Source organism: Anthonomus grandis, chromosome 8 (assembly GCF_022605725.1).
Source record: "Anthonomus grandis grandis chromosome 8, icAntGran1.3, whole genome shotgun sequence".
Lineage (NCBI taxonomy): Eukaryota > Metazoa > Arthropoda > Insecta > Coleoptera > Curculionidae > Anthonomus > Anthonomus grandis.
The window spans coordinates 21141989-21166880 of NC_065553.1; the positions used below are offsets into that span (position 1 = coordinate 21141989).

Sequence of the window (24892 nt, forward strand, 5' to 3'; positions counted from 1 at the left end):
AGCGGTTAGAACTCATCTCAATAACACCTTTGCGAATTGAAAATTGGGTTGGAAGAGGTGGACCAATTCAATGGCCACCTCGCTCCCCTGACTTAAATCCAATAGATTTTTATTTATGGGAATACCTTAAAAGTCTGGTTTATGCTAGTCCTATACAAACAATAGAAGAGTTAAGAAATAAAATTAGTAAAATTAGTAAACGCTTGCGAAGAAGTGAGAAATAGACCTCGAATTTTAGCTCGAGTGCGTCGTTCAATGATTCGTCGAGTGAGAAGGTGTACAGAAATGGATGGAAGACATTTCCAACATTTGTTGTAGTTGTTGTTGCAATAAAAAGCTCCTAGAACTGTTTTTGATTTTTTGTTTTCCAAGGCACCTATGATTTTTTTACCAAAAATTAATAAACCAAATTTGTCCAGTGGAATGCGATAAAACGGTAGTTATTTTTTATTATCTTGAAAACTGTGCATTTCCGGACCCGTGTTTAGGTATAGAAACTTTTTCTCACATTTTTTTACAAGGAATCACCCATTGAAATATCTCCGTCCATTTTTTGAACACCCTGTATAAATTGGTCCCGATTTGCAAGATTTTTTAATTTGTTTTTCAATACCGAAATGCATGTTGTCTCCCTCATTTTGGGTATCTCGCTTAATGAGAAATTTATGTGTTATTGAATTTAGAAATGGCATATTTTGAACTACGTGTAAATATATTGCAAACCTGAATCAATTTTTTTCTTGACCATAACAATTATCGGACTAAAATATTATGTCCAGTCCTTCCGTCGTCCACGTTCCGTAGTTCTTATCGTCCATTGCATTGCAAGCTTGGAAGTCTTTGGACTGAATAAATCTAGCTATTTTTAAAACACCCCGATGTACTTCCGATTCATCCCAGGTACATCAACTACTAGTTTTCGAATTCATTTCATATGTTGTAAAATTAAAAACATTAAGTTGTAGTAAAAATCAGAAGTAACATTCCCCCTTGGACACTGCAACACCGCTTGTAAGTCCTAAACATCAAAGATGATATTTTTCTCAGAGTTGATTTTATCTTTTTCTATTCGAGAGAGTTCCTTTTTTTCAAGATGCTGGTCATGTTTTTGTTTCAAAGCAATTCTCTCTTGTTCTGAAGAATTTTGATAGCAGATACAATCTTCGCATTGATCTTTTTTTGGTATAAAGAAAAAAATATTATACTCATTATTAAAAATTCTTCTAAACATAAGATCATTTATATAAGGTGGATTTTTAGCTTTACAAATATCTATGTGATCTCGATGGATATCCGCCAATGTTTTGTTGCCTTATATGAATATTTACGAGAGTCTTGTCCTGTGTAGTGAGTGCGCTTCAACTCCTGAAATGGAATTTTTGTGTTCGCGGACTCCGTTTTTTTATCTGGTCATTAACAGTTTTTTGGTTCTTATGTTTCCTCTTATTTCTGATATTATCATCCTCCAGGACATAAAGTTTTCTTGTTAATTACAGTTCTTATGGCTCTATCTGTAATGCCTAGGGTTGACTTAAAAAAAATTGCACACACGGTGTTTTTACCATAAAAAATAAAATGCATGATTGCGTTTGCGGATACTTCCTACCCTTAGTTATTTATATTTAGAATTAACCTGATCAACATTACTTATTATGAACAATCTCTGCTTTTCTAAACTACCTAAATTCCGAAGTCTTTTAAAATTGATTTTCGCGTTTCATTTAAAATTTTTAAAGAGCACTGCAATCTGAACTTTATTTCCTTACAAGGGTGTCCCAACTTTTCTTGCCTCAAAAACTTTTCCTCTTTTACCATATGAAACGTATGACTTTCCTGAATTTCAAAGACGTTTTGAAACATTTTTTTTCAATGCTCGGAACACTCGGAACAGCTTTTTGTTTTCCTCCTCCATGCTCAGGTTCTAAATTATTCTGAGTCTCTGCATCATCTTTAATATCAGAAGAACTGGTTGACTTGTGATGTGTAGATGCTAGAAGAAAAGCTACTGGAATCAGAACTATCATTGTTCTCTATATCGAAATCTTCAGTAGCTGAGTTAGTGCCTACTCCTCCTAAAATAACCAAAAATAGTTTGCAAAACATTAAAAAATACTAAACATTATAGGAACTTATATTTACTTACTTAAGAATTTCTACTAAATTACTTTGGTTACCTACCAGCTCTATTCGGCATAGATGCATCTACCCCAAGTACATTCTGGTCATCATTTACCAATAGTCTATGTACATTCTGGTATATTTGAATCATTTGGAAATGCAGAAAATTGCTCAAAAATTTAAAAATTACAAAACATTTATAGAGTTGTCATTCAGGAAAAGCGGCATAACTTAAAATACTACAAAAGGGTTAAGTTATTTTTTTTATAGAAACATGACATAACCCTAAATGTAACATTCCGTTGAAAAAAATAAGAAATAACTTTTACTTACCACAACTTAATGTTACAACTAAAAAAGTATCGTTTTTCCTGTTAATAATGTGTGATTATTTCTAAATATGTCACTTTCCTATATAAAACAAACACGTTCCCAGGGAATAACCGAAAAACAACTGAGTGCCAACACCACCGAAATAAAGATCTTTATTTCGGTGGTGTTGGTTGTGCCCCTTAATTTTCAGGAGAGACAAGACACAACTATTATCTAATGAAAAACCGACATAAGCGAACTATGGCGGTTAATTTTAAGTGTTACAAATGCCGCTTTTACTGATAAAAGTATACATTTTTTGGTGTTAAATCTGCAAAATACCGAAAAAAGAAAAATGTTGAGATGTGCCGGTTTTCTTCTGTACCGTCGATATACAGACAGGTTAGACTAATACTCGTATATGGATATATTTTCGGGTGCGCGTGACCTCATATCTACCGATATTTCTACTTATAGATTTATTTCATTAGGTATCTAACTAAATGCATATGGTATTTAAAATAAATCAATACAAGAAAAACGTAAATGACACCCTCATTAAAAAACAACTAAAACAAACGCCATTTATATAGGGTGTTTCAAAACTATGGGATCAAACTTCTGGGGGTTGTTCAGTGCAACAGAAAAATCCGTCTATTTAGGTAATTAATATTTTTTCTAAATTTAAACGCGTCTTAGGGCCGTAGTGGCGTAGTGACACATTTCCGGACATGGGTTCCTATACTCAAATGGATTCTACTGTTGCACTGAACAACCCCTAGAAGTTTGATCCCATAGTTCTGAAACACCCTGTATTTCATGCATTATTCCTGAAGCCAAACTATCATATACAGTTTGTTTTAGAAAATTATATTATTTTGTGAAAAAACGTTTAGCCTCCCAATAGAAAACAGATTGCCATTATGCCATTTAAAATAGCACCCTGCTCGAATTAGCATACAACAAGAGACCCTCGATTTAATTTAAACGATATCAAAAACCAAAATAATATTAGACGGGCATCGTATTTTAATAATAAAGAGGGTCCTCCACTCCATATATGATCTGATTTAAAGGGGATGAATTTAACCCAGCCCCCATTCATATATAAAAAAACCAGTGTTATATATTGGGTGTTGTTTAGGGGAGGGCGATTAGTCGCGCTTGCACAGGTGCAAAACTGTCAGATTTGAGTCTGGAAGTGGGAAATTTAAATATAAATTGAAGTTTTCATCTAAACAAGAAAATAGAAGAATACGCTGTTTTTTATACAGTGTGTGTCAGCCAAATGGAATAAATTAGCTAATAAATAGGCGGGAGCGTGTTGGAAAAAACGCTCGAACACGTCGATTAGTTTTTATAGTTGCGCATTTTTTTTTTCATAAAAACTTTTTATACAGGGAGTATCAGATAACGGTGGCCAATACCAACTTGCTTAGTTTAAACATAACACCCTGTATGTTAATTAATTTTTAGATTCCTCAGATCATTTTATTATACAATGTCCTAATACCTATCTTTGACTGTTTCGGAAATATTAAGTAAAAAATAACATTTAGAAAAGAAAATTATTTATTTTTCAAGATTCTCTAAAACTCACTTAATACTTCTTGCCCATTTAGGTCTTGGTAATGATAAAGCAAGCAAAAACTAGTTCAGCATTCCTTTTTATTGATATGAGAATAAAAAAAGCTAAAAATTGTTGTTTACTTTGGTCTAAAATGCCAGACTTAATGTTGACTCATATTGAATGACAGAAGTAGTCATCAGTGCTATAGTCGTTTGAATTTCAAAGCCAGAAAAATGGTTCATTTATTGGCTATGGAGATAATATACGGACGCAAATGGAAGTAGCTCGACTATTTCACAAAAAATTTCCAAATTTGCCGCCTTTAACCTAAGGGACAATTAGTAAAATAGAAAAGCAATTCCGCGAGCTGGGCCATGTTAGGCAGGTAAAAAAAGCAGCTGCCAATGCAATAAGTGAGGATACCAAATTGGCTGTTATGCTTGAGTTTGAGGAACATCCACATACATCTACTCGGAAAGCAGCCCCAGTACTCGATATTAGCTATTCATCAGTTATTAGAATTTTAAAAGAAAACAAAATGCATCCCTATAAAATTATACCCACCCAGGAGCTCACGGAAGACGATTTTGACAGAAGAATGTATTTTTGATGGCAATGTTAATGCAACAAATGATGGCAATGTGATCCAATTAGAACATGTTATGTTTTCTGATGAGTGCACCTTCACGGTCATGCCAATCGTCAAAATTGCCGCTATTGGTCCAGGGAAAATCCTCGCTGGACGAGAAAAGACAATACTCAATACCCTGAAAAGGTTAACGTGTGGGCAGGAATTATTGAAGATCAGATCATAGGTCCCTTTTTTATTGAGGGCAATTTGAATGGCGATAATTATTTAGAATTGCTTCAAAATAATGTAGTGCCAACCTTGGCTAACTTGTATCCTGATCCAGGAAACCCACAAGTTCCAGCAATTATGATATGGGTTCAACAAGATGGAGCACCACCCCACTACCAAATAAATGTCTGGCAGTACCTCAACCAAATATTTCCAGATCGGTGGATAGGGAGGCGAGGATCGATGGAATGGCCAGCACGGTCTCCCGATCTGACGCCGGCTGACATCTCGATTTGGCTGACACACACTGTATAGAGGGTGCGTTAGATAGTTATAGCGTTGATTGAATATTTGGGAAGATACGCAACCTTATGGGCTAAAGCGTGACCGCAAATATGCGTGAAAAATAGATGGCGATTCTCTCCAGTATGCGCGAAAATAATTTCGTCCGTCGCTTCTCATTAGTAATCGGCCGATCATCCGAGTCGTGTGGGAGAGTTTTTGCACAGGTTCGTGTTTGCCGTATTGCAATTTGGTAGTTGTTAAAAATTTTTCTTGGATATCATAATCAGAAATAGATAGATATATGTAAATGTGTTTAGTTTGTGAGACGATGGCTCCTTTAGGCAAAATTAATCAGTGTGCGTATATTAATTAAGACTTTGATTTATAACAACCTAATATGGGAATCTCAAAATCTTATTAGAAAATCTTTAAAAAAATCTAATTATAAACCTCACAGAAAATTATCTATTTTATCTACAAAAATCAATCCGAACTCTTAAAAATACTGTCTCTTCATGTCTATGAGAGCCATTTTCTCTTTTTCTTTTTTTTACTTTTACTTTATTATGTTTATGGTCTTTAGTGTTTTAAGTATTTTCAATAATTGTTTTCATGATGAAATTCATTCATGAAAAAGATAAAAATAAAGCCTAAAAAGCCTTTAAAGTTATTGAGAAACTGGTTATAGTACGAATGGTAGCTTTCCTAATAAAAAAAATAACATATTAAATGAATGTCGAGTAATGTTTTCATTCCTGGAGAGATTATATTTGAGCTTGAAGAAGGTCACTTTGCTGCAGCGGTATTCTGCGACTTCTCTAAAGACTTTGACTGTGTCAACCATGGAAATTGCTCGATAAGCTTTCTAGATATGGGTTTAGGGGAGTTGCTCTAGAATGGTTAAAATTTTGTTTTGTTAGACAGAAAAAAGTTTGTTTGGCCAAATGGCAGTTTGTCTGAACTTTGTGTAGTAAGCAGGGTTCGTTTCTCGGTCCTATTTTATTTCTATTGTATATAAATGACCTGGCGTTTCTCCAGATAAGAGGATTCTTCACTATTTTTGCAGATGACACCACTATCTTATGGGCAGACGATAATAAAAGCACATTAACAAAAACAATTTCTAAAGATTTATTAATGATTAAACAGTGATTTGATGCTAATTTGTTGTCTTTAAACATAGATAAGACTAAATTGTTAAGTTTTTATGTTCAGAGCAGTTCATGATTCACAAGAAAGAATTGGAAGTGAATAATTTTAACAGATTTCTTCGAATTGTTATCGATCATAAACGTAAGTTTTATGGAGATATGTCAGGAGGCAAAAACTGGCTAGACGATGTTATGCTGTTAGAGTGGTTTTAAATGAACTGAGATTGATATCTGCAAAAACGGTCTATTTTTTTTTTGTCGAAAGTTGGAACTTACTTTCATACAAAAATACCTACAGTATAGAATAACATTTTGGAGTTGCATTAGTAAACGGCTTTTTGACTCGATGTTTGTTTTTAAAAAACGAGCCATTAAATATATGTGTCATAAATCTCCACAGGACATGCAGACCCCTATTTAAAGATACTTTTCTTGTGTTGCTTGTTTATTGTTGAGTCTGCTTGCCTAATATATAAAAAATATAAATTGTATCTTCAAAATAATGGCTCCTTAAAACGTTATAATATCAGAAAAGAATACAATATTCCAATGCCCATCCCGAAAAGTGAACTAAGAATTCTCTTATTTACTTGAGCATAAAAATTTTTAATCATTTTCCAAATGTCATAAAAGTCTCTAGAAGTTCTCCTCGCTTTAAAAAGTTCTTAACGAAACTTCTTAAAAGCAAGTATTTTTATAGCATTAGAATTTTTTTAAGATAGTTAGGAACAGGCCAATCGTATATAATTAGTTTTTAGTAAAGATGTAAAGGTTAGAATTTGTGATGTTACTCTAAAAAATTTTTAAGTCGTCTTGCTTTGAAATTGAAAATACATTTTGTGTTTATACTAGTATGTTGAACCCACTATTGTGTATTGTTTTTAAATTATGTGTTAGTAATATGTCGATTAATGTGCCTATTTTATATCATAGAAGTACCATGTCAACAAGTAGGTACCATGTATTTATGAATAAAGTATGTTTTGAATTTTTTGAAATTCGAAATTGTATTTAAAAGAGAGAGAGGTATATAATATTTAATAGGGATGATTCCAACTACTCACTAGAAATTACCTCGTTGAAAAAGTAATTCTTGTTGTAAAAGGGTTATTCAAAACTGCAAGTGGCCAACATGGAGTCGACAAGAAGAAAAAAAGTTGATTATGACTCTCTAAAGAAGGATTTAAGAGTTATTAAACGTCGTATTTAAAAGTTAAAGATGTTAACTTGTAAATGAGAGAAAGCGTTTACAACAATGTATAAATGATTTTATTTTATATTTTCAAATAATGCCAGAAAAAAATAAAAAAACCATTTTGCCAAATTTCACCTTTTTCCTGAATATTAGGAAGTATTTGGCATTTTTCCAATTTTTAGATTGCATTTATTCAATCATTGCATTTATATTGCGCAACTTTCGCCTAATTAAACCATTTATTGCTCATCCTTATTTTGGACATCCTGTATAACCGCGATGAGACCCTTCATACTGTTAAACAAAATATTTGTTTTTTTTTCTTATTAACTTTTTCTAGTTTTAAGAATTAGTAATTAAGTGTTTCCCTGTATTGCAAATTAAAGTGTGGCCTATTTTCGATATTTTATAGTGTTGTTACACCCTTATTCAAAACATTTCAACCCTTATTCAAACATTCATACATTACTTAACCACCACATTTATCTATAACTATCTTTATAGTTATTTATGCGAGATCACAGCGCATTTAAATATCGGCAATAACAAAATAAATAAAAGCGCTGTTATCATCATCGCCCTTGTCTTAAAAAAATAACAAAACGGCCGGGCGGCCAAAGATTCCCGCGTCGTTAAACTGCAAATGGTCAATATAGCGCCGACAAAGAAAAACAAAGTTGATGATGGCTCTTTAAAGACAGAACGTCGTATTTTAAATTTTAAAGGTGTCATCGTATAGGCGAGAAAAAGTGGTCACAATAATTTATTCATTTAATAAATACTTTTGTCATATATTTTGAAATAACGCCAGAAAAAAATAAAATGATTTTGCCAAATTTCAGTTTTTTGCAAAATTTAGGAAGTATTTAGATTTTATTATAAAAGGACACTATATTGCTCAACTTTCCTCTAATTATTCCACCTCTATTGACGTCCTGTATAACCGTGATGCGGGGTCTTTAAACAAAATGTTTTTTTTTTGTTACTAGGTATCTTTTTATAGTTTTAAGTATAGTTGTAATAGCAACTGGTAATTGAGAATTTTCCTGTGTCGCTTAAACCTTAAAATTTGGCCTATTTTCAATTTCTATTAACATCCTCACTCACAACCCCTTACTTTACAGATGTCACTACGCTGCACATTTTTCAGATATGGAATCACATGACAAAATGGGTTACTTTTTACAAAAAATTATTGATCAAGAAGTTATATTATGATCGGTATTAAGTCTTATGAATTATTTCAATTATTCTTTATAATATTTACGTGAAACCTACTTATATCTTAAAATTTGTTCCACATATTTTTTGTATATTAGTTTTTAGTTAATTAAGTGCAACGGGCTTTTTATTTAAAAACTTGACCCTCTTGAACACAAAATGAAGGAAACAATGTTTGTTGGAATTATAACTTGTATTAAACTTTGTTGGTAATTTTGTAAAAATAGCTTTTTATATATATTTTTGTATTAATTTTTGTCTCAAAAACATATTTTGGTAAGTAATTATTTGTTTATAAAATTTAACTTTTAAGAAATTTCAATATGCCTCCACCCTTAAGTATATCACTTATCACTTGACCACCACATAAATGACACCGTGTTGTATGTTCAAAAAAAATAATAAAAACATAATTGGCAGCATCATCCCATATCTTAAAAAAATATCCAACACGGCCGCGTAACCGGAGATTCCAGCGTCGTTGAAAACCTGACTCAAAGAAGCCAAAAGCCAAGTCCACACAGCTAAAATAAATCGTTCCTAGATATGACGCTTCGCGGCAGCACCACACGGTGCACGAAACTGAACGGCAATCCGATAGTCGACCGGGTACACTTTTTAACACAGGATTGCGTATCTTCCCAAATATTCAATCAACGGTTATAGTGCTAAGGCTCGAATAAACCTAATAATTCGAATAATATATATATTATACAGAGTTGTTTAAGTGTGTTTATTTGGTTCAAGTCATAAAGATCAATATTGATAACAATAGTAATGTCAACAATCCGGTCTGTCGGTTTTTTTTGTAAATCACTGTTGCTAAACCATGGCCTCAAGTTATAAGTTGCTCCATGGCTGCAAATCACTTAAACCAATGTTGGTATCAGACAGTACCCAGTAGTTAAACCTAGCATTTAAAATCCATTTTAAACACAAATCTGAATTCTTTTTAGGCAATTCGAAAACGTGCAGCCTAGATATTCCTCAAATATTGACAGATGAATTATAAGGAAAATAAGACCCATGCAATTCTTTTAATCTTCACAATTTTTGCATTTAAATTGAAACACGACAGAAATTTCTTTGTGATGGGATTTTTAGTACAAATTTTCAATAGTACAATTTTATCATTTATATTTTGTACTATTTGCCACTGAGTTTAATTTGTTCAGTACTTCAAGTTATTCAATTAAAAAAAAATCCGTTTTATGCCTAATTCCCTATTAATGTATTTTTACATCTATAATATATAAAATAATATTTTCTATTATTTGCCACGGATTTTTATATGAATATTTTTGTTCGGTATTTTCAATGGATTCCTATAAATTTAAAAAAAAAATTGGAATTTAGAAAAAATTGCGTTTTTTTTTGTTTAAAACCAATGATATCCCCTAAAGGTAAGAAGTGCGTTTTGAAAAGGAACAGTTCTTTATGTCTAGTGTGTCTTTCTGGTACCAAAAATGAAACTTGGTTTAGTAAATTGTTGTTAAACTCGTTAAGTTATGTATATGTATGAAGGTCAAAACTTTAACTCCAACAACCTTAACAGAGTCTCCTCTAGTTGCCTCTCCATTAATAGAGTACTCATAAATTGCTGGATTTTGAAAAAATGATGTTGATTACGGATATTTTAAGAGAATTTGTTATCAATAAACCACATCCCAAACCTGTCCAAATCTTTCTGAATGTTAATATAGTTGTATATTTTAAAGGCATCTGCATAAATAACCGAAAACCTTTAGTGGTATTGAAAAAGTCATTTAGGAACACGTTGAAGAAGTGCTTGGAGAGAAATAATCACCTCATCATCAATCATCATAATGGTACCTTCGATGTAACATTAATAGCCATTGATTTTTATGTCATTCATTTAATTACCTGCCCTTCTATTAGAGACAAATAACTCCTGAACCAACTCCAAAATGGCCCAGACACTCCCTGATTTGTAAGTTTTTAAGGTTCACGTTGTCGAAAGCTTTGAACAAGACAGTGGAGATTGCATCAACTTGGCACCGCCTCTCCAAGCCTTTTAAGAGCGATTTAGTGTAAACCAGTAAATTTGTAACACTTAAAAAACCCGTGTTTTTTGAGAAGTACCTCTTGTTCAACTATTAAGAATGATGACACTAATTTTAATACATTCCTTGAATCTAGCCTAAATATTAATATACTCATATTCAGGGGTTTAATCCAATTTCCAAATTTTGTTAAACTGACAGATCACGTAGTCCCCTACGTGTAACTCTTCCGATGTCCTGCTCCAAGAAGTTCCATGTGTAAAGGGAAGGTTGAGGAAAGGGAAAAGTGATCAATTTTGGTGAGTCTCTTATTTTTACTGTCTATAGATCACCATTGGGAGATCTTGATACTTTTCTGAATTGCCTTGAGTGTTTTCTTGATAGCTTGACAATTAACAAAAAATATATCATCACTGGTGATTTTAAAATTACGTTCAACTTGAATCAGATTTAGTCCCGGAGGATGACTTTCTAGCTTTGGTTCTGTCCTGTTATTAAAGGTGCTATAAGGGGTATGAATTGTCTTGATAATATATCTACTTAACTTTTAGTTCAAATACTTGTGACCCTCCATTATGCCGATATGGGATTGATGTTCAAATTCAAAAAGCGCATCCCTGGCCCCAGTGATCATCCTATAATAGACTGGAGCTTATTAATTTGTTATATGGTGGATAATCTTAATTGGAACTATTTAGACAATTCTAAACATGTTGATATGCTTATTAATGCTTTTGTTGACTCCATTACTAATGCTTACTCCAAGTACTTCTGTGCATGTTTGAGAGAAATGAGGGAAAAACTTTATTCTTTGAAATAAGCTAATCAATAATACCCCAACTTAGTATCGGTGGATACTATCCGCATGTATCGTTATAAATACCGAGCTCAAATTAAGGCCAAGAAAATAGAAGCAATTGATAACTTATAAATGCATGCAAGATTCTTCACACCATTTCTGAATATTTGTTTCTATACAATTTTTTTTCTCGTTTCAGCAAAAGTATGGAGTACCCACCACCCTATAAAAAAGAGTACCTAATATGAAAATTTTACCATATTTTTAAAAACCTTATTAGAGTGCACTTTATATTGTATACTTTTAAAAGGTATTTTATTGTAAATTTGTTGCGCAAAAATATATTCCTATTGTTTAATTTGTTGCGTTTCAGTTTTCCTTATCAACAGTTTTAATAATACAAGGAGCAAAAAAAACAACAACGAACACAAATCATTTTAATAAATACCCAATATTATATATAGGTTACACACAATTAAGTCCATCACAGTATATTTAAAACGTTGTATTGTTATTACAATTATAAAAGTAACAAAATAACCGTTATATTGTTCACGCCATCTTGTGAATTAAAGCGACCACTATTTTTTGCAATGTTTTAAGGCAAATTTGTTTAAAGCTTATACATATAAAATAAATAAAGGGAGTTGGGCTTACGAATAGCATCCACCATAGTCAGTCTTACGTAGAAAATAGACATTAATCAGTGCCAAAGTATTTTTGCCCGAAATGGTTTGGGGCTACTGGATGGACTTCTGACGTCAACATTTTCATCTGAAATACAAAATGAATAACTGTAATGTATTTAATTCGACTACAATTTATAAATATTTAAAGTAAAATAAGTTAGTAAAGAATTGTTGTTAATCAGCAGAAAAAGGTAGATGATGATGAAATATTTTATCCCTTAAAACAAGATTGGCATTTATTATCTGGGAATTTTTTTCAGACGACTCCTTTTTAACTTCTAACATCTTGCAAGTCTACAATAGGCTGACGTATGTTTAGAAAGCGAAAAGTTAAAAAAAGGTCGAAAAGATGGCATCGTTAATTACTTGATCAGTCTGTAACGTATCGTCTTATTATATTGTATTGTCTCCAGCAGTTCATTCATTGGAATCAATGTCTTAAATTTCGAGATCCTCGTCGAATCTTATTTCTATTTAGTCCATTGTCAATGTCTTTTATCGAGGAGTTTTTCACAGTAAAATGTTGATGAATTAAATGAGATCCTCTTCTTTACCTATACAGGGTGTTTCAGAACTATAGGATCAAACTTCTGGGGGTTGTTCAGTGCAACAGACGAATCCATTTGAGTATAGGAACCCATGTCCGGAAATGCGTCACTACGCCACTACGGCTCTAAGACGCGTTAAAATTTATAAAAAACATTAATTACCTAAATAGGATCTGTTGCATTTATTTTTACCTTTGGTACATGATACCATAACAATTATTTAAAATCGACGCTTATCAATGGCAATTCTCAATGTCATGTTTAAAATTTTATTAGCTTACAATTTTTAAACATTTATTGCTAATGGAAAACTTTACCAATCAAGAATTGGCGGATATGCATTTGGCATACGGAGCAACAAACTGCAATGCACGAGCAGCATCGCGGTTGTATCATGAACGTTATCCCGAACGACAGCATCCTGGATACAAAAAGTTTATTGCGGTTCATCGACGGCTCGCTGAAACAGGCATATTTAAGACCAAGATGCACGATTCTGGTGTTGCTCGAATCGTAAGACCGGTCGAATTTGAAGAAGAGGTGCTTCAGCGAGTTGCCGATGAACCATCAAATAGCACACGTGACGTCACTAACAATATGAATACGAGTAACGCTTCTGTCAGGCGGGTACTACACGAGCAACAACTCCATCCTTACCACTTCCAGAAAGTTCAAGGTATGACTGCAGCCGATTATCATCCTAGAGTTCAATTTTGTCGATGGCTTCTGGATCACATCATTGAACAACCAAATTTTATACGATATGTTTTGTGGACCGATGAAGCCTCTTTCACAATAAGAGACGGTATTTTTAATAGTAGGAATAGCCATGTTTGAGACGAAGAAAATCCGTATGCAATTTTTCCAAGAAAACATCAGAATCGTTGGTCTGTCAACGTATGGGCAGGCATTGTTGATGATTATTTAATTGGGCCATACCTTCTACCGGAACGGTTAACAGGATCTATTTATCTGCGTTTCTTGGAGGAAGTTCTCCCAGAACTCCTTGAAAATGTTCCAGTAAACGTTAGACAGCAAATGTGGCTTCAGCATGATCGAGCGCCGGCTCACTTTGCTGTACAAGTACGCCAGTATTTGGCTCTGCGGTTTGGGCACCGTTGGATTGCCAGAGGTGGAGCAGTTTCTTGGACTCCTAGGTCAACCGATTTAACGTCGCTCGGTTTTTTCTTGTGGGGACATGTAAAGTCTTTAGTCTACGAAACTCCAGTAGAATCAGAGCTAGACTTAATTGGACGAATAACAGCAGCATATGAAAACATTCAAAACGAGGATCAACTTTTTAGTGTAGTCCGCCGAAATCATGTGCGGCGTTTAAATCGGTGTATTGAGGTTGCAGGAAGACATTTTGAACAATTATTGTGATGGTATCATATACAAAAGGTAAAAATAAATGTATCAGATCCTATTTTTAGGTAATTAATATTTTTTCTAAATTTAAACGCGCCTTAGGGCCGTAGTGACACATTTCCGGACATGGGTTCCTATTCTCAAATGGATTCTACTGTTGCACTGAACAACCCCTAGAAGTTTGATCCCATAGTTCTGAAACACCCTGTATAGTATTTCAGGTACAAACTCATTTAATTTTTTTCATACAAACCTGCCGAAGCTGAAGAGTAGAGGATAAGAAAGCCTTTGTGAGAATGCAGTAGCAAATTCTACATGATAATGCTCTGAGTATACTGATTAATACTATTAATTTGTCAATGAAGACAGGCGTTGACAGCCAGAGTATTTCCTATTAGAAAGGATGCCAATATTAATGCACTCTTTATCTACTTTCTAACATTCTAGGCTTTGAATTTTATTAGTCATGAAATGATAATAAGTAATTAAAAGAAGTGGGACCCTATCTAAGGCTATTTAAATTTACTCTATAAGATAATAAATAAGATAAATAATATATATAGATATTATTTAAATAGTTGTATCAAAAGTAGTTTACTCATTTATTTATGTAGGCAGAAAGTTTTTGTAGAAATAAAAGTAAATAAAGAAGCTACAGAAATTGTTTAGAAGTTAAAATTTTATCTAAAGGACAAGTACAAATTACTAACTAAAATACCCAATGACAATAAAGTAAAAGATCCAATTAAAACAAAAAACAATTTATAAATTATAATTGATATTTATGATGGTTGAAAGATACACTCTATAGGTAATTTTTCCTCCTTTATATTATATATTGTGGATAATTTATCTAAACCAATTACTGTGATATATACAATTACATTGTTATGCCTTAATACATCTAAACATTTAAACGTGAATACACCACAGTTGCAAAATAAAAAAAAACCACTCAAGTAGCAAAATATAACACCAAAACTTAAATATTAATATGCCTGAGAGAACTTTTAAATGTACAGTTAGATACATGTACTGGCCTTAAGTATTTCTATAGAAATCAACATAAAAAAGATGTTTAAAAGTCTTGTTCCGTTATTTGCACGAAATTACAGCTGATTCAATAAATAATTACAATCAATAGTTCCATATAATTGAAAAATGAAACATGAGTCAGTCTTTAGTTGTCTTAACCTTAACTCGAGTGTGTCCATCAATAACATAGTTAAAATTGATTTATAGTTGGTATCTCTGTTAATTTTAGGAATTTTAAGTTTAAAGGCACAATTTCTTAAGAATAGTCTTTTTTAAAAGTATTTCAGATAAAATTATTACTGTAGATTTGTAGAATGGCTTGTCCATAAGTAAACAAATAAAATTTACAGTTATTCCATTTTTGTCCACAATACTTATTATAAGACAATAAAGAATCTTGTGAGAGTCTAGAGTAGAGGAGTCTTTACTTTATGCTTAATTTACTCATACCAAATTATTTATTTATTTATTTATTTATTTACGGAATCCATTTACAAAAGTGTTACATAGCATACCCATACAAACATATATATAGATACAAAATCAGATACAAAACTATCTATAAATCAATGAAAGGTGTAGATGAGTTAATTAATTAAAGCCCCTATGAAATAATATTCTTTAACTGTCCCTTGAAAGATGTAATCCTAGAGTCAAAAAAGCTTATCTGTCCTGACAGACCATTAGCACTTCGAGCCATTCGTGTAGTTTGCTCATTAATACCATAATTGGTATGGTGGAATGGGACTGAAAATTTCTGATTGTCTATTCAATCTGGAAGGCACCCTAAGTTTAAAAAGAGACAATAACTCGGGACAATCTATAGTAGCATTTAAAACCTTATGCATAAAACATAAGTCGAGTAATGTTCTTCGTGACTCTAATGTGGGTAAGTTCAGGTTATCCCTGACCCACAAGACCTAACAAGAGAGCAATAAAGTAATCTAAAAGTAAACAAAGACAAATCAGTTGTAGACCGTTGGATAAAACCCAGCATTTTCATTGCCCTACCAGTCACCTGACTTTTAAAAGACAACCTGGAGTCAATAAATATTCCTAAGTCAGAAACCTCTGTTTTGACACCAATTGCTACATTATTTATTTTATAAAGAAAAGCAATAGGGTTTCTTTGCTTAGAAAAAGTAATCTTATGGCACTTATTGATATTAAGGGACATTCTATTCAAGTGGCACCAATCAAAAAACAAATTAAGGTCTTTTTGCAGGAGCACAGCATCGGAAAGGGATGTGATAGGCCTAAATAGCTTCACATCATCAGCAAACATTAGCACACGACAATTTTCAAGTTTCTAAACTAAATCAATTAAAAAGAGGCAAAACAAAACAGGGCCTGAGTGAGAGCCCCCCCCAGAGAGTGGGATAAGAACCAGTACCTAGAGATTTGTTAAAAATGAACAGTATTGGTTTCGTAAGAACACAAACACATTTCTTTAGGAAGAATGCCGGAATCCCATCTGGTCCAGCGCAGAGCTTATTCTTAGAGGAAGTAATAACCTCATAAACATCCTGCGTTGACAGCGTTAAATTGCTCAGACAAATTGATTTATCAAAATCAAAAGATGGTATGTCATTGACTTGCTTATCCGAATAGACGGATGAAAAGTATTCTGCAAACATATCCGCAGTATCCGAGATATTCATACTAATCCTGTTATTGTAAGTCACTCTGGAGGGAAGGCTAAAACCAGTTCTTTTATTTTGAATATATGACCAGAAGTACCTCGGATTGCTAGCGAGATTCATTTCCACCTTATTAATATATTGTTGATAGCACAACTCTCTGAAGTACTCACATTGATGTCTCAAAAATACAAATTCATCATATTCCTGCTGTTGACCACTAATTTTAAACTTTTTGTGAATTTGTTTCATTCTTACGACCAAACCGCAAAGCTCTGAAGAAAACCAACATGGAAAAGAAGAACTTTTGTACCTTTTTAGAGGAATAAACCTTTCCATTGAGGAGTAGATCAGATTATAGAAAATTGAAACTATGACATCAATAGATGTCTCTCCCAAAAACAATTGATTCCAGTCTATCCCAGCAAGACAATCGTTAATTGCTATGTAATCTCCCTTACCGAAATCATAAAAATATTCCTCATATCATCAACATTTTCTGCACAACAAAGGTCAAAACTAATTTGCTGTATGGTGCAAGCTATTCTCAAAAATCTTGTCTATTGCACGTTCGACACTAATTAAATCTGAGCTACTAAATACAAGATCCAAGGCAACCCCATTGGTATTTAAAACCCCATTTACCTGGAAAAAGTTATAGAAGCTAAAGCAGTTGGCCAGAGAAAGCACAGACTCTCTGTCAGACAACCACCAACCACCAAACCAAGATCATCATTCTCCCATCTAGCATGTGGTAAATTGTAATCACCTGCCAAGACAAACTACTTGAATATCTAATATATACATGTTCAACGAATTCACAATGGCTTAAATAGGCTTGAAGTGGAGGTGGAGATGGTATATAAATGCAACCAACAACAAAGCTTTGATTGTCAATTGTAAAAGTCAAATAGATTTGATAAATATCTAAATCAACAAGTGGGATACCAATTCTATGTGTACATAAACTCTTTTTAGGCGCAATCAATACACCACCTCCACGAGCCTTGGTAGTATTTGTACCCATCTGACGATCATATCTATATAAATCATAGTTTGGTACTCCAATTTCAGCATCTGAATATTCAGATGTTAACCAAGTCTCTGCAATCATAACAATATAATAGCAGCAGCAACTAAGTGCCTACTGAAAATCTTTTATTTTAGTTCTCATACCACCTTTATTAGCATAATACACGCAAACACCTGAACCAGCAAAAAAATATATATATATTATGAAAAAGAAATATAAAACTTACTCTAGGATAAGAATCCAAAATTGTCTGAACTGCTTGTGGTGTACAAAACAAATTACTCAAAATTATTGAGTCTTCCTTAACCCCATGCTCCTTTAAAACATTAACAGCCTTACTAACAGTATTCCCCGTGGACATTATAGGATACATCAATAAAACCTGAGAAGAAAACTCGTAAAATTATATCAAAAACACTATTGCTATTTAAATAAAATTAATCTTTATAGTGTTACTTAAATCAAGTATTTACATGTCTTCTGGCAATATCTTCTGGAAACCTGGCATAAACCACCCGGGCCTCGTGTGTGTCCGCATCGGACTCTACAAGGATTTTTCCTATTCTAATACTGCGACAACAGTCCCTTAATCCTTGCTCCATTGATTCACCCGATCTTACTATTGAAACTCCACAGTTGCCTGATTTATATTTCAAACCTATGCCCAAATAAAGTAATTATTTAAGAAAAATTCTCTTCAGATATTTACCATTGTAAGTGGCATTTGTGGGTGTAATTACGTTACATTCAGTGAAAGGTAGCTGGTTTAGGCTCTCTTCTATGACCAATCGAATTAAACGGTCTGCATAAAATTTAAAATCACTTCTAGAAGTATTTCTGAAATAATGTAAATATGATCTAAAGAACTCTCATAGGTAAAGGAATATACTAAGTAATTGAAGCTTACTTGTCTCTTAATATGGTTTGTAGTTCCTTAATCTGATCGTTAGCAGGTAAAACTTTTAAATTTACATACTCTTTGCAATAATCGGTTCCATTGCAATGACTTAGGTCAAATAGAGCGTTTGCCATTTGGATTTTATACAGAGAGGCCACAAATAAGTTTTAATAATTAGTTTTTTTAACTACAACTGATTCTAGGTTATGTCAAAATTCTTGGTAAGTAAACCTTGATATATCTAAGGATTGTGTTTGTTCGAATAATGGGCCAGTACCAAAGATTCAACAACAGTGTTAATTACCAGGGTTTTAAAGTATCACAATTGTAAATATTTATTTAAATTGTAAAAGGAAACTTGGCTAACCAAATAGTTTACAGGAAGTGTCTTATGTATATGAGCGGTTTCACAGAAAATTTACGTTTTGTTTAAAGAAACTCCCAAAGTTTTTATTTTATATATTTAATAGAAAGATACGTAAAATATGATTTAGAAAATGATTTTCTTCATTTTATTTAATTTTACTGGAAAATGTTTTCAAAATAAACAATTTATTTTGAAATAAAGGCGCAAAAATTAATACGGCGTTACTCAAGTATACACTACCAAATTTAAATGTCACTGTCAATGTCAAAATTCAGTTTACTATCGCCACGCTGCCAAGTTTCAGAATTTTTCTCCTCGTATCCTTCAGACAAAATTTGAACCTGTGAGCTTTTTTTAATTACCTGGGAAATCTTTATGAAAAAATATTATACTTTTAGATTTTAAAAACTATTATACTAAATAATTTAAAACTAATAAAACTGCAAGTTTCAATTTTTTTATATCCTTCTTAATATTTAATTGGATCAACTTGACAACTCCGCTTAGAGAACCCTTTTTAATGATGTTTATTGTTTTTAATGTTGTTTATTTATATTTTTAATTTATTCTTCATGCGTCCAAAAAACACAAAATAAGTAATAATTAAAAAAAAACTAAGCAACAATAACTAAAGAACATAGCGCAGATCCTTCATAGGATCATCACTGGGTGTGGCTGGTTCGCCATGGTTCGAATGGGAAGAACCAAAAGAAAACGTGCCAGAAACAACCAACATCAAACCCACAGCCTGGACAACGACGCATCTGCAGTTGGACTCAGGCAGCTGCTAAAACAATTTGACTTCACCGACCATTTAAAACTTAAATTATACTCATACCCAACCACCGGCAGAGGAGTGACATCAAAAAAACCCCTCAAACCCTCAGATGTTTTAATAAAAATCCCATTTGGGCTTTTAATAAGCTTTGACACTATTGCAACCTCGGAGCTAATAGATGCACTTAAAAAAGATATTGCTTTAAATATACAGACCTTATTGTCTTTGTTTATGGTAATGGAAAGACATAAAGATGTGAAGTCTCCTTGGAAAAGATATATTGACTCATTACCCAATGAAGAACCAATTTTACCATGGACTTGCAGTGAAGAAGAAATTTATTGTTATCCTGAACACTTAAGAACAATTGCTCAAGTTCTTCATGAAAATTTTAATGAGTGTTTCGAAAAAGCAAAAATGTCATTATCAAGAACTGTATTGTGTGTGTGCTGTGGCCAGCCACTTGCTGACTATCTACTTAATTTTGACTCATTTAAGTGGGGTTATGTTTTAGTGAATACTAGGGCGGTTTATATTGATCCTCAGTGTCTCATTTACTATGATAACCCTAGTTTTTTAGAAGATGAACCAGCTTTGGCTCTATGTCCATTTTTAGACTTGTTTAATCATCATTTCGAAGCAAGAACTAAGGCGGATGTGGTACCTGAGGAGGGAAAACTTTATTATCAGCTAACCACTTTAACAGGATTTAAAAGATATGAGCAGATTTTTATTTCTTATGGGGCCCATAATAATGAAAAGCTCCTTATGGAGTATGGATTTTTTATTCCAGGTAACTTATTCGATTTTGTTAGGTTTAATTTTGATGAGTTATTGGATATATTGAAGGTTTCTGTTAGTCAAAAGCACTATAAATCAGTTAAAAAGTATGAATTTGATGATGATGACTTATATATTAACCATAATGGAGCTTCTTTTGGGCTGAAAGCCATTTTGTTTGTAGTACTGTTCCCTAAAGTATTAAATCATGTTTCTTATGTGTTTAGTAACAAATATCCAAATGATTTTGAGCAGGTCCTAGTCAATAATGTGAGAACATTGTTAAATTTTAAATTAAATATATACAAGAATGATGTTGAAAATTATAATAATCATAGAAAATTTAAACAAAGTTGTGGAATTGATGTTGTGATAGAGTTTTTAAATTATAGGGTGAAATATGTGGATGGTTTGTTAAAGTTGCTTGATGAGAATAAATTGTGTTTTTAGATAAATTTGAGTTTATAGTTAACATAAATTAAGCCCTGTTGCCATCTAGGAATTCAATTTTATGAAAATCCAGACTTATTAGGGGGAAGCAGAACTAGACGAATACTTAGAACATTCAATGAATACATCAAAAATTTGAATATTCTTGGAATATGTAAAAGGGTCAAATTTGGTGGCTCCTTTGCCTTTGTTAACAATATTGTCTTTAAATCAGTAAGTCTTTGAGTTACAAGAAATGTTCAAATTATATGAAATTATTTTGTGAAAAATGCTCTTTCTTTTATAATAATAATAACAGACTAATAAATTTGAAATTATTTGTACTGAAATTTGGTATACTGAAAGACTGTCACTCTAAATCTCCCTTGTATTTTGTCCCATGACCATGCCTTTAATTGTCCTCATATATATCTTAAAAATTATTTCCATGTAACTAAAAGATCCTCAAAATTCTGTACCATACCTTATAATTGATTGGATTTATAAAAAGTGATATATACTATTCAAAAAATAACAACTGTGACTCTAAATTCATATCTGAATTCATTTGAAAATTTAACTGGTTCTGAAATATGGACCATGGTTCATTTTTTTCATCAATAGAGAGTTCATTCATTTGAGAAGTGTAACAATCCTGTTTTTACATATACAAACCTTACTAGGTTCTTTTCACAGAAACTAGCCATACCAGCCTCCGACAATGCAGCTATTGACTCTTGAACTATGATAATAGATGTGGTGGTGATAATAGATCTGCATACAAACAGATAAGAGCCTGATCTCTTTGTTAGGCATTTCCTGTGTTAGCTGGACAAATAATTTTGTAACTTTGCTGAAGGAGCTTATTTGACTATTATTTAAGTATGATTTGAATAAGTCATGGTAACTCCTCCTCAAAACTAAAAATTTAGTTTTCAGAGAAAATTCTGTAGTTCACAGAATCAAAGGGCCTTGTTGCGAAATAGGAGAGCACACATATTCAGAAATATATTTGATAATTAAGGTTGATATTTCATCTATTGCTACTATAAACTTGTTAGGAGGCTAAGATTCCAATTAATTTGCTAAGATTGGTGAAAGAAATTGCCCCCTAACAAATCTACCCAAATCCTTAAATTAGAATCAGGGTTTTACCCTTGATTCAGCTTCAGAAGCTCAGAGTGGACTGTAGAATAAATTATGGTGGAAAGAATGTGAAATAAATTATGTTAAAAAAAGCGACCTGTGATCAAATAAAACTATAATTAGTGCACTTACTTGTTCCTGGTAGATAGATCTTCAAAGCAGGGCCTCCATTCAGTAGACTTCATCACCAAAGCAGTTTTATCAATTTCAGAAGCACATGGTATTTATACTGTAGACTACATATAGTGTTGTCTTTACTGTATTACAACTGGCGCTATTCCTTGCTCGAATCAATAGTTTTATATATCTAGTAAAAGTCCGGTGCGCCTGAACCACTGACTTTAGGATATGCGTGAACCATAAACTCTTTAAATGATGCACCGGATTCTAAGACGCGTAAATTTTAGACTTATAATAATAAGCCTTTATTTCCAACAGGCAACTTGCCCAATAACAGGAAACAGTTGCAAAACAATGATAAATATAGTTAAAAAGAAACACACACACAAACAAACCCAAAAGAATGAAAAGAAAAGAAAAAAAGTAAAGTAAAGTCACAATCTCAAAAGTTATCCAAAAAATTAGAACAAATAACTATTAATATGATATAAAAACCCAATTATAAACCCAATAAAAGTTTAACAAGATAATCACATATTCAACAAAATTAAATTAAATTAACTGCAATATACCTACTTACTATAACTTAAACACATGGGTCTTAATCCCAAGAGTAATGATCCACCAAGATATCGACAATCACATGAACTGGAGAGAAATTTATATCGCACATGTGACAGATCCGATTAAATATAGCGCATATTGTATATAGTGGCGATTTCAACAGGATGTTAGTATCAGGCCTTGGCAGAAAGAATGTTAGGGGATGTCTAGCATTAAGCCTAGGCACCATGAAACGTACACCAGAAATAAGTACAGGACTATCAATGAATCCATTCAGTAACTCATGCAGGAATTTTACAGAGAAGATCATTCTTCTGAGATGTAATGGATGTAGATTGAAGCGTTCCAATAGTTGCCGATGATCAAACCCTCTAACCGGATATATGCCACCCTGCCTAAAGGCCAAAAACTTATTAAAGCAAATCTACACTGAACAGATTCAAGGAGACCAACATGATTCTGATAGAGCGGGTTCCATATAATGCAGGCAAACTCCAGTTTTGATCTCACAAAGCAACAAAAAAGCAGTCTTAATGTAGATTCGAGAGTAAAACTCTGAGAACTTCTAATTATGAACCCAAGCCTTCTCGGGGCTGACTTGACTATGTTGTTGAAGTGTGGAACGACTGTAAATTCAGAGTCAAAGGTGATACCAAGATCAGTAATTTGCTCTAATCTACTCAAAATAGTATCATTAATAAAGTAATCAAAATTTAAGGGTGTTTTTGATTTAGAGTAACTGACTACACTACATTTAGCCGCATTCAAGCCTAACCTGTTAACAGCGCACCATACCGCCAATGTATTTAGACAGTTCTGAAGAAAAACACAATCCTCCAAACCATGTACATTTAAATATAGCTTCAAATCATCGGCAAAAGCCAGCCAAAAGATGACAAGTGAGTGACTCAACCAAGTCATTTATAAAAAAACTAAACAGGAGCGGACCCAGGTTCGAGCCCTGTGGCACACCCGACGTTACGTTAAAAAGTTTCGATTTAAAGCCCTCATATTCAACATATTGAGATCTACCAATCAAGTAGGAATGAAATAAATTAAATAATCTCCCTGAAAAACCATACTGAGTTAATTTATGCAGCAAAATATAGTAATCTATCCGATCAAAGGCTTGTTGGAAGTCGGTATAAATAACATCGACTTGAGTATTAACATCAAGTGATTCACAGATGTGGCTAGACAGACAGGATAAGTTAGTGTAACACAAGATCGCCCGTTAAAAAATCCATGCTGGTCTACAGAGATGAGTTCTTTTGCGTGACTAAATAGCGACCGATTCAGGATAATTTCGAAAATTTTTGAGAAAAGTTTGAAGTTACAGAGTAATGAGATTGGCCTGTAGCTCACGATTTGATCAGAGTCCCCAGCTTTTAAAATAGGTATTATTTTAGAAATCTTCCAAATTTCAGGAATCTGTTCTGTTGACAGTATTAAGTTGAAAATGTAGGTCAGCGGATCAGCCAGGACACCAATGCAATCTTTAACCAAGAAGCTAGGCACACCGTCTACACCAGATGTTAACTTATTTTTTAGTTTTTTACTAGCCAAAATAATCTGGGAAGCATCAACGTTGGAAATGTCGAAGTGGGGCACATTATCAGACGTCGACGAATGGTTAATGAAATTTGATTTCATTAACCATAAAAATATATATTAACCGTATAAATGCTTCACCAAAGAACAGTGCAAAAGCATCAACTATGCCTTGTGGGTCTTTAATTACCACGTCATCGGGTAGCCTCATCATACCAGGAATCCTAGTGCCAGCGTTCTTAGAACCAATAAAATCCCAAAAGCTAGATGGGTCCAAAGAAATATTCCTTTTGGTGTTTGATATATACAACTGTGGAGCAGACTTTCCATATGCATTTTGTCCTCTTTTTCAAATTTTCAACCAAAGATGGCGTTGCAAACTATATACACTTTGCTACAGTATTATGCCACAAAAGACGTTCCAAATGCACTTTGTCCCATGCAAATTAAATAATCAAAATACCTTGGACTT

At 33.0% G+C, this 24892-nt stretch overlaps 3 protein-coding genes across 4 annotated transcripts in view; 2 read left to right on the forward strand and 1 right to left on the reverse strand.

Moving 5' to 3' along the window:
- Positions 1 to 11832, forward strand: part of LOC126739671 (radial spoke head protein 3 homolog) — a 28900-nt gene extending 17068 nt beyond the window's left edge. Inside the window, exon 9 of the mRNA XM_050445451.1 lies at positions 11674 to 11832. The gene's annotated coding sequence lies outside the window, so the exon portion shown is untranslated. The remainder of the gene's footprint in view (positions 1 to 11673) is intronic.
- Positions 11833 to 11898: 66 nt separating this feature from the next.
- LOC126739685 (uracil phosphoribosyltransferase homolog) lies at positions 11899 to 19074 on the reverse strand. 2 transcript variants are annotated; one of them, XM_050445479.1, is made up of 5 exons: positions 18695 to 19074; positions 18497 to 18645; positions 18261 to 18445; positions 18014 to 18169; positions 11899 to 12248 (listed from the first exon to the last, which is right to left on the reverse strand). In XM_050445479.1, the coding sequence occupies exons 1-5, from the start codon at positions 18817 to 18819 to the stop codon at positions 12174 to 12176; spliced, it is 690 nt and encodes a 229-aa protein (XP_050301436.1). In that variant the 5' UTR covers positions 18820 to 19074; the 3' UTR covers positions 11899 to 12173. The 2 variants fall into 2 exon arrangements, with proteins under 2 accessions (XP_050301436.1, XP_050301437.1); XM_050445480.1 differs by having other exon boundaries at positions 18497 to 18624; positions 18695 to 19073.
- Positions 19075 to 19542: 468 nt separating this feature from the next.
- Positions 19543 to 21065, forward strand: LOC126739679 (SET domain-containing protein 4). Its single transcript, XM_050445468.1, has one exon. It carries the CDS (start codon positions 19738 to 19740, stop codon positions 21058 to 21060), a length of 1323 nt encoding a protein of 440 aa, XP_050301425.1. The 5' UTR covers positions 19543 to 19737; the 3' UTR covers positions 21061 to 21065.
- The last annotated feature ends 3827 nt before the right edge of the window (positions 21066 to 24892 follow it).

What these genes read in the sequence shown, in the direction of transcription:
- LOC126739685 (XM_050445479.1), bottom strand. Translation starts at nt 18,819, where the DNA reads ATGGCAAACGCTCTATTTGACCTAAGTCATTGCAATGGAACCGATTAT. An exon ending in CAAACCATATTAAGAGACAA is followed by an intron (nt 18,646 to 18,694) that starts GTAAGCTTCAAT and finishes AGAGTTCTTTAG; the next exon opens with ATCATATTTACATTATTTCA. An exon ending in TTTTGGATTCTTATCCTAGA is followed by an intron (nt 12,249 to 18,013) that starts GTAAGTTTTATA and finishes TTTGTATTTCAG; the next exon opens with ATGAAAATGTTGACGTCAGA.
- LOC126739679 (XM_050445468.1), top strand. Translation starts at nt 19,738, where the DNA reads ATGGTTCGAATGGGAAGAACCAAAAGAAAACGTGCCAGAAACAACCAA.